We start from the raw sequence: 10,000 nt of genomic DNA, 5'->3' as shown, positions 1-10,000 counted from the left end.
AACGTGTATTGACTCTGTGCTGTGAATACTTATGTAAATGAAATACTGTATTACTGTATTTCATTTTCAATAAATGTGCTAAAAAAAACTGCATCATCATTATGGGGTATTGTGTGTAGATGGGTGAGATAATTGTTTTGATCCATTTTGAATTCAGGCTGTAATACAACAACATGTGGAATAAGTGAAGAGGTATGAATACTTTCTGAAAGCACTGTAAGTGGTCATCATGAGGAAAGGGAGCCATTTTAGAGTATTGGAACCAACCCAGGCACAGCGAGTGAGAGAGCCAGCAGTGTGCGGTAGTATGCAGTACTCCCAGGGGTAGGAGGATGTAAAGGGAGGTAGGAGCTACTCACAGGGGTAGGAGATGCGTCGTCTCCAGCCCAGACAGTCAAGTCCGATGGGGGTGCTCTGGGAGAAGCAGTGGGCCTTCAGGGGAATCCTGGAGAACTCCTCCATGGTCGTCAGGGACACTCGAGCCCGTGCCTGTAGGGAGGAGGACAAATCGAGGCTTGGGATCCAACAAGGCCTACCTCTTAGCAGTCTATTGGTGTACAGTAGTTAGTACACTGCTAACTTCCTATGTTAAGACCCTGTCTTTCTTTCTTTTTAAGTAACAGTCAAACGTTTGGACACACCAACTCATTCAAGGGTTTTTATTTATTTTTATTTTTTACAATTTTCTACATTATAGAATAATAGTGAAGACATCAAAACTATGAAATAACACATATAGAATCATGTAGTAACCAAAAAAGTGTTAAACATGACAGCTTTGCACACTCTTGGCATTCTTTCAACCAGCTTCATGAGATAATTGAAATGCATTCCAGGTGACTAACACATGTTAAATGTATTTTCTTCTGTGTGTTTGAGCCAATCAGTTGTGTTGTGACAAGTTAGGGGTGGTATACAGCAGATAGCCCTATTTGGTAAAAGAGCTCAAGTAAGCAAAGAGAAATGACAGTCCATCATTACTTTAAGACATGAAGGTCAGTCAATATGGAACCTTTCAAGAATTTGGAATGTTCTTCAAGTGCAGTCGCAAAAACCATCAAGTGCTATGATGAAACTGTCTCTGATGAGGACCATTACAGTAAAGGAAGACCCAGAGTTACCTCTGCTACAGAGGACAAGTTCATTACAGTTACCTGTCTCTCATGAGGACCACCACAGGAAAGGAAGACCCAGAGTTACCTCTGCTGTGGTATGATGAAACTGTCTCTGACGAGGACCATTACAGTAAAGACCCAGAGTTACCTCTGCTGCAGAGGATAAGTTTATTACAGTTACCTGTCTCTCATGAGGACCACCACAGGAAAGGAAGACCCAGAGTTACCTCTGCTGCAGAGGATAAGTTCATTAGAGTTACCAGCCTCAGAAATTGCAGCCCAAATAAATGCTTCACAGAGTTCAAGTAACAGACACATCTCAGCATCAACTGTTCAGAGGAGACAGCGTGGAATCAGGCCTTCATGGTCGAATTGCTGCAAAGAATCCACTACTAAAGGTCACCAATAAGAAGAAGAGCCTTGTTTGGGTCAAGAAACACAAGCAATGGACATTAGACCAAATTTGAGATTTTTGGTTCCAACCGCCGTGTCTTTGTGAGATGCAGAGTAGGTGAACGGATGATCTCTGCATGTGTGGTTCCCACAGTGAAGCATGGAGGAGGAGGTGTGATGGTGTGGGGGTGCTTTGCTGGTGACACTGTCTGTGATTAATTTAGAATTCAAGGCACACTTAACCAGCATGGCTACCACAGCATTCTGCAGCAATACGCCATCCCATCTGGTTTGCGCTTAGTGGGACTATTATTCTTATTTCAGCAGGACAATGACCCAAAACACACCTCCAGGCTGTATAAGGGCTATTTGTCCAAGAAGGCGAGTGATGGAGGGCTGCATCAGATATGACCTGGCCCCCACAATCACCCAACCTCCCGATTGAGGTGGTATGGGATGAGTTAGACTGCAGAGTGAAGGAAAAGCAGCCAACAAGTGCTCAGCATATGCGGGAACTCCTTCAAGACTGTTGGAAAAGCATTCCTCATGAAGCTGGTTGAGAGAATGCCAAGACTGTGCAAAGCTGTCATCAAGGCAAAGGGTGGCTACCTTGAAGAATCTAAAATCTAAAATCTAAAATCTATTTTGATTTGTTTAACACTTTTCGGGTTACTCCATGATTCCATATATTATTTATTTCATAGTTTTGATGTCTTCACTATTATTCTACAATGTAGAAAATAGTAAAAATAAAGAAAAATGTGTAGGTGTGTTAACATTTTTGACTGGTACTGTGTGTGTATTATATGTAATAATACTATAGCAATAGTATTAATATGTTTGTCCAGAGCAGATTGACCTGAAGGTTCATACAGGTTTAGGCTAAGAGTAGGCGCTGAGAGAGACTGGCACAGAAACATGAGCGAGCGAGAAAGACATCCAAAAAAGACGGAAGAGAAAAAATGTAAACAAAGGAGAGATGCCAAGACTCCAGGGAGAAAACAGCTGGCGAAGGAGAGAAGAGATGGAGGAGAAAACACTTCCCTGAGACAGTACGTAGATGAAGAGGAGCAAGGAGGAGGAGGAGAAGAGGAGGAGGAGGAGAGAGACAGGTTCCCTCTCTGCTAGGTTGTAGGTTTTTTTGCAGCGGTAAGCATGGTGGAGTCTTACTTTCTCCAGATCTTCAGGACAGTGGGTGTTGAGTTGTCCCAGGCTGCCCCTCACGACTCGGGCCAGCTTCCGCTTCCGTCTCTTCTCCTCTTCGATCCACAGGTCGTCTGAGGAGCAGCGGTGGCGTCTTGGACCCCTGTCCCTCTCCCTGTTCGGCCTGTGGCCTGGTGGTGGTCTGAGGGCTGAGGCAGTAGTGACCAGTCCAGACCCAGGGGACTTAAGCTCTGCTAGCCTCTTCTCTCCTCCTGCCTGGCTGGTGGGTCTACAGCCACCCTGAGTCTTTAGGTGCATATTCAACTGGTTAATGGGATTGGCAATGTCACTTTCACTCCAGACTATAGTACCGGGCCTCTATGGAACTAATATGCCGTCTCTCTGTGTATATGACAGCATATCATTCTTACTGGTACATGATTGTAAACAGTTGTTATGCAGGGTTGATAAGTATGATGTAACAGGTGTATGAAATTGTCTTATTGGTGTGCTTGACGTAACTGATGCACCTTGACAGGAAATTCCACTGATTTAAATTGGTCATTCTATTTCCTGTGTGCATAAATACTGAGCTAAGTCACATGACTTGTAATCATGCTGTGGTTCAGCTTCTTTGTCCCTGCTTGGCTGCCTGCAAGGTGCTTCCTGCAGGCTCCACTAGGGGGGGCTAAAATACACAGTCCGCCACCCAGCTGCCTGCTGCGTACGGCTGGGCTGGCTGGGCTGTTTCAGAGCTGTCAGGCGGGATGGGACGGAAGCAGACTACTAACTCACACGCCACGCCAGTGACAGCAGAGCACAGCGGAGGAAAGAAAGAGCTGACTCTGCCGTTTCACTCCTCCTCATCTCTCTTTCAGGAGAGGGGAGAGCGGAGGGAGGGAGGGAGATAAAGAGGGGCTTGTTCTGCATTTCATCTGAACGAACACGCATGCACAAACACACACACAAATGCACAAACACACACACGCATGCATAAACACACACACAAATGCACAAACACACACACAAATGCATAAACACACACACAAATGCACAAACACACACACAAATGCATAAACACACAGAATCTCTCACAGGCACGCACGCAGACACACACACATATACATACACATACACACACACACAGTGAGATGGATGAAGTGCCCTAGGCCCTGGCTGTTATTTACATTCAGTCCGAGGCTGGGCTGAGGCAGGGCCAGTGAAAGACAGAGTCAACACTTTATCCCATGGTGCACCCTGCCTGGCCTCCCCTCTACATCTTGATAGATTGGTAAACAAGGCTGCTTTATCATGATGTTAAACAGACAAACAGTCAGGCCATTATATCACAATGGGGACAAAACGTTGGAACAGCAGACCCCAGTGAAGACTGTTCTCTCACACAACCTACTCTTGTCAATCAAAGATGGATCGGCCCTGGGTGAGCGTCATCACACACAGTATGGATGGCTAGCTGAGAATACATTGTTTATTTTTGTTCAATAGATTACATTTTTGGGGCTGTTTAATTAACACATTAAATTCTTCAGACGAATGATAACAATGAGGCATTATTAGCTTTGTTATCATATAGCTGTGTCTTACCTCAAACTGGTTGATGGACATAGGTGTAAGCAGGTTGATCTGTGATTGGCTGTCCACTCCACTGTCCTCCAATGGACTGAGGGAGGAGGAGCCTAGCGGCCCCGCTCTGGGCTTCAGGGTCTTGGGCTTCTCTGGTGGGTCAGACAAGCCCTCTACACTGGCTGATTGAGCCATGAGGAGCAAGGACAGGGCTGAGGCCCGGGCTGATGCAGATTGGGGGTAGCGGAAGGGCCTGTGCTGGGCAGCCGGTCTGGGGCTGTGGGGCTTGGGGCTCATGGGTCTCACTGGGGTGTCTGGTGTTGCTGCCATGCTAGACGCTGTGCTCTCATAGGCTCCTCCTGGGGACCTGGAGCTGGACCAAGACAGCTGATTGGCTAGGGTGGCCAGGGAGGCGGGGCTCATGGGCGACAGGGGGCTGGAGTCGTTTGTGGGTGGGGCTTCAGAGTCGTCCGAGGAGTGCGGTCCGGAGTCAGAGAAGTTGATTGACAGGCCGTTGGGTGGGACTTTCCCTTTCCTCCTCTGGCCCTCTGACTTGCAGCCCAGTGGGGTGTTCTCCCCAGCCACGCTCTGACTGTCCTGGAAGCCCCTCTTAGTGAGGGGGTCGGTGAGACACAGGGCCCTGAGAGAGGAGGGGGACCCAGAGACACTGAGCACTGAGGCAGAGCGGGACGCATAGTCACTGTGGGTCTGTCTGGGCGTCCTCACACCCCCATCCTCACCGTCCCCTCCCTTGACCCCGTCCCCGACCGGGACAGACAGGGTCCTCCTCAGCAGTTCTGCCTCCTTGGCCCTCTCTCTCTTTAGCCTCCTCCAGGACTGTTTGGCTCGCCCCACCTCCCCTTCGCTCCCAGTCTCAATGTTCACCTGCTCCTCCTCGTTCTCCTTGTCCATGGAGCGAGACTCAAACAGGCTGGACAGGGACTTGTGGGCCTGGGCGAAGCGCATGCGGAGGTTGAGGCTGTCAGAGCTCTTGCTCCTCTTGTAGCCGTGCAGGCCCTCGGGGGCCCCGGTCTGGTTGTGTCTGAGACCTCCGGGCTGGGAGGTCAGGGGGGTGTCCCCAGGCCCATCCCTGAAGAGCAGGCGGACATGGCGGGTGCGCGGTGTGGAGGGGAAGAAGCTGTAATCCTCCTGCTCTGTCTCGTAGCGACCACCCAGACCAGAGGAGAAGGGCTGCTGAACCGTCTGGCACAGGATGTCCCCCTTCAAGAAAACATTGTCATCATCCGAGGTGTCTCCCCCTTGTCCTACCTGTCCTCCCCCCATATCCCTGCTCAGGCCCAGGTCTGGTGAGTCCCGGGGCAAGTCCTCCTCCTTGGCATTCTTCAGACTCTTCCCCTTCCTGAAAGAAGGCATCTTGGCAAAAACAGAGAACTTGGAGCTCTTGGCCCTCCCTGCCTGGCTGTCTTTAGAGTTGCTCTTCATGGGTTTGTGGAGGTTGGTGTTCCCCCCCGAGACAGGCAGGATGGACTCTTCCGTTTCCTCACTGTTAGTGCTGGTGGTGTCAAAGTCGTAGGACACAGAGGTGGGGGTTGGACTGGAGCGTCTCTCGCTGCTTGCATGGCCCCTGGGGTCAAAGGTCAACGAGTCCAGTTGGTGCTCTGATGACTCGATACTGGATGAGTCCTCGGGGAGACACAACGACGGGCTCTCAAGGCCGGAGGTGGAGTTTGACAGGATGATGTCACCAGACAGGACAACACTGTCCCTGTCTTTCTCAGTGGGCCTCATCCTAACACTCTGTCTTCGCTCCTCCTCCTCCCCTTCTTCCTCCTCCTCCTCCTCCCCCTCCTCCTCTACTCCAGTCACATCCTCCACAATCCCAGAGTTGTCCAGGGAGCGGTCGGAGTCTGCCTCTAGGATGGGCTCGAGGCTACTGAGAGAGAGCAGGTTGAGACTGACGTCGGAGTAGGGGTACCTCACAATCCTCACCCCACGATCCTGCTGCAGGAGGGCAGGGTGAGAGCTGGTCTGGAGGTAGGTGCTGTACGAGCTGGACTCCTCAGCAAACAAACTGTCCTCTAATCCTAAAGCCCCAGGTGATTTGCTACAGTCCTGTCTGTCTCCCTCTGAGGGAGGGTTAGGGGATTGGTGGGGGCTGGACTGCTGCACCTCCTCTTTCTCTGTGCTGTCCAATAGCAGGCCTCTGGTCTCCAGGTAGGAAGCTAAGGGTTCAGAAAGGTCTGAAGGACTGTTAGCAGCACAATTAGAATTAACTACCCCCTCTACAACCTCCCCACAGCCTGCAGTGTCTGTATGTTTAGATATATCTCTCCTACAGCCTGTAGTGTATGTATGTTTAGATATATCTCTCCCACAGCCTGTAGTGTCTGTATGGTCTGAGATATCTCTCCTACAGCCTGTAGTGTCTGTATGTTTAGATATATCTCTCCTACAGCCTGTAGTGTATGTATGTTTAGATATATCTCTCCCACAGCCTGTAGTGTCTGTATGGTCTGAGATATCTCTCCTACAGCCTGTAGTGTCTGTATGTTTAGATATATCTCTCCTACAGCCTGTAGTGTCTGTATGGTTAGATATATCTCTCCCACAGCCTGTAGTGTCTGTATGGTCTGAGATATCTCTCCTACAGCCTGTAGTGTCTGTATGGTTAGATATATCTCTCCCACAGCCTGTAGTGTCTGTATGTTTAGATATATCTCTCCCACAGCCTGTAGTGTCTGTATGGTCTGAGATATCTCTCCTACAGCCTGTAGTGTCTGTATGGTCTGAGATATCTCTCCTACAGCCTGTAGTGTCTGTATGGTAAGATATATCTCTCCTACAGCCTGCAGTGTCTGTATGGTTAGATGTATCTCTCCTACAGCCTGTAGTGTCTGTATGGTTAGATGTATCTCTCCTACAGCCTGTAGTTTCAGTATGGTTCTGATAAGGGACGTCTCCGTGGCCCTCTCCCTGGAGCCTCTCTAGCTCCTCCACCTCAGCCAAGCTGAAGTGACACTCGTCCCCCAACCCGGACACGGCTGAGTCCTCGCTGCTCCAGTAGTGCTTGTAGGCCAGGTAGGACAGGAACTCCTCAGAGTCCTCAGGGGGGTATTCTAGGGGGCTGTCTGGTGTCTCTGTGGTCTCCCCCAGGAGGTCAGAGGTACACGTGGAGGGCTCGGTCAGGGAAGGGGACTCGTCATGGGTTTTATCCCTACCCTCTTCTGAGCTGCTCTGGGGGGCTACCTCTACCTTGGAGGACCACTGCTCTGGCCTCTTACCCCTTGTACAGGGAGACCCCAACACCGACCCGTCGCTGGCCTTGGTGTTGTTGTTGGAGTCAGAGAGGCAGGACAGAGGCAGGATGGAGGGTGGCACGGTGCAGAGAGAGGGTTCAGGCCCAGAAATGCTGTGATGGATGTCTAGCTCCTTCAGCTGGCTCTGGACCTCGTCGTTACACACAGTAGAGTCTGTTCCCACGGTAATCTTTATCCTCCTCAGCGGCGTGGCTTCCTGATCTAAGGCAGAGGGTTCTGTGCTGTCTCCCTGAAGAGATTCAGTCTCTGTAGGTTGGGTTGACCCCTGGCCTATGTCACTAGACACACCCTGTGAGCTGAGGTCAACAAGCAGATCACTGGTGATCTCTATGAAGACTCCTGTAGGGCTGAAGGCATCCTCTGTGCTTGGCAGCCCAATATGGTCAGAGTCAGAGAGTTCTGCTATAACAGTGTCTGTATGGTCAGAGAGTTCTGTTATAACAGTGTCTGTAAGGTCAGAGAGTTCTGCTATAACAGTGTCTGTACGGTCAGAGAGTTCTGCTATAACAGTGTCTGTATGGTCAGAGAGTTCTGCTATAACAGTGTCTGTACGGTCAGAGAGTTCTGCTATAACAGTGTCTGTATGGTCAGAGAGTTCTGCTATAACAGTGTCTGTACGGTCAGAGAGTTCTGTTATAACAGTGTCTGTATGGTCAGAGAGTTCTGCTGTAACAGTGTCTGTACGGTCAGAGAGTTCTGCTATAACAGTGTCTGTACGGTCAGAGAGTTCTGCTGTAACAGTGTCTGTATGGTCAGAGAGTTCTGCTGTAACAGTGTCTGTATGGTCAGAGAGTTCTGCTATAACAGTGTCTGTATGGTCAGAGAGTTCTGCTGTAACAGTGTCTGTACGGTCAGAGAGTTCTGCTGTAACAGTGTCTGTATGGTCAGAGAGTTCTGCTGTAACAGTGTTTGACTGTGCTGAATAAGGACAGGACGTGCTTTCTACTGCCTGCTCCTGCTGACTGTAAACATGACTATCTTCCTCCTCCTCTTTCTCCTCCTCTCCCTCCTCCTCCTTCTCCTCCTCTCTTTCCACAGACAGGGAATGGGTTGATCCTGTCCTGTACTCTCTGTCTGAGGTCTTCAGCTGGGAATGTTCTGAGTCGTCGGACCCTAAGCTGTCAGAGCAAAGCGGCCTGTCTATGTGGGGGAGGGAGTAGGGGTGGGGGGGTAGGCATTCCTCAATGCCCCCCTCAGTGTCAGACTGAGGATGAGCAAAACCAGGCTTGAGCTCTACAGAGGTGGAGCCTTCCCTCAGCCAGGCCTCATCCCACTTATGCTCCCCAGGCGAGTGCTCACTGTCCCTGGGTGTCTCTGGGCTAGAGCCCCCCTGGTCCTGGAGCTCAGGGATTAGGCCCTGGGTTTGAACGGCATCCTTTTCCTGGGGTTGTGAACTGGAGTGCTGTGTTTGTTGTTGTTGTCGTTGTTGTATCACTGTAATTCCTCCACTCTCTAGCCCAGTAGGTAGGACATGTGAGGCTAACTGGGATTCTGACTGGTTGATCCCCTTCCTGTCTAGTGACGGTGAGAGATACGGGTCGGGAACAGGTATAGGCACACGGGCGTCTAGCAAGTAAGGAAGTCCCGCCTCTTCAGGAAGTCCCACGTCTACAGTAAGTCCTGCCTCTAAAGGAAGTCCAGCCTCCACGGACGATATGATTGGACAGATCCTGTTCACCGTATCTGACGGTTCAGTCGGCTCTGCTGAGTTCCTGTTGGTGACACACACCTCGTGCTCTTCCTGGCAGCGGACACCCGATACGCATGCCTCAATGTGGAGCTTTGTAGCACCGAGGCAGGCCTGAGGCTGGGTCTTTGTGACAGGTCCGTTGAGGATACCCACACATGGACTGGCTGAATGGACGTTCCCTGTGGTTTCTAAAGTGTGTGGCACTGGGCTGTTTGTCTCTGTGTTGGGTGTGCTACTCCTCTCTGTCTCTGTGTTGGGTGTACTACTCCTCTCTGTGTCTGTGTTGGGTTTGCTACTCCTCTCTGTCTCTGTGTAGGGTGTGCTACTCCTCTCTGTCTCTGTGTTGGGTGTGCTACTCCTCTCTGTCTCTGTGTTGGGTGTGCTACTCCTCTCTGTCTCTGTGTTGGGTGCGCTACTCCTCTCTGTCTCTGTGTAGGGTGTGCTACTCCTCTCTGTCTCTGTGTTGGGTGTGCTACTCCTCTCTGTCTCTGTGTTGGGTGAGCTACTCCTCTCTGTCTCTGTGTAGGGTGTGCTACTCCTCTCTGTCTCTGTGTTGGGTGTGCTACTCCTCTCTGTCTCTGTGTTGGGTGTTCTACTCCTCTCTGTGTCTGTGTTGGGTTTGCTACTCCTCTCTGTCTCTGTGTAGGGTGTGCTACTCCTCTCTGTCTCTGTGTTGGGTGTGCTACTCCTCTCTGTCTCTGTGTTGGGTGTGCTACTCCTCTCTGTCTCTGTGTTGGGTGTGCTACTCCTCTCTGTCTCTGTGTAGGGTGTGCTACTCCTCTCTGTCTCTGTGTTGG

At 50.5% G+C, this 10,000-nt stretch overlaps 1 protein-coding gene across 2 annotated transcripts in view; it reads right to left on the bottom strand.

Moving 5' to 3' along the window:
• The window catches only part of LOC110535467 (rho guanine nucleotide exchange factor 4), a 77,916-nt gene extending 68,394 nt beyond the window's left edge, over nucleotides 1-9,522 (bottom strand). The window contains exons 1-4 of one of the 2 annotated variants that reach the window (XM_036935159.1): nucleotides 6,629-9,522; nucleotides 4,257-6,511; nucleotides 2,679-2,957; nucleotides 360-489 (exon numbers count right to left, since the gene is read on the bottom strand). In XM_036935159.1, coding sequence (XP_036791054.1) covers nucleotides 360-489; nucleotides 2,679-2,957; nucleotides 4,257-5,984 — 2,137 coding nt within the window. In that variant the 5' untranslated portion in view covers nucleotides 5,985-6,511; nucleotides 6,629-9,522. Of the gene's footprint in view, nucleotides 1-359; nucleotides 490-2,678; nucleotides 2,958-4,256 lie in introns of both variants that reach the window. The other variant, XM_036935160.1, reaches the window with a different exon arrangement.
• Between the last annotated feature and the right edge of the window lie 478 nt (nucleotides 9,523-10,000).

This window comes from Oncorhynchus mykiss, chromosome 11 (genome assembly GCF_013265735.2).
Source record: "Oncorhynchus mykiss isolate Arlee chromosome 11, USDA_OmykA_1.1, whole genome shotgun sequence".
Classification (NCBI taxonomy): Eukaryota; Metazoa; Chordata; class Actinopteri; order Salmoniformes; family Salmonidae; genus Oncorhynchus; species Oncorhynchus mykiss.
Note: the sequence above shows the minus strand (reverse complement) of the source record. Positions and strands in the feature narration are given on the sequence as shown.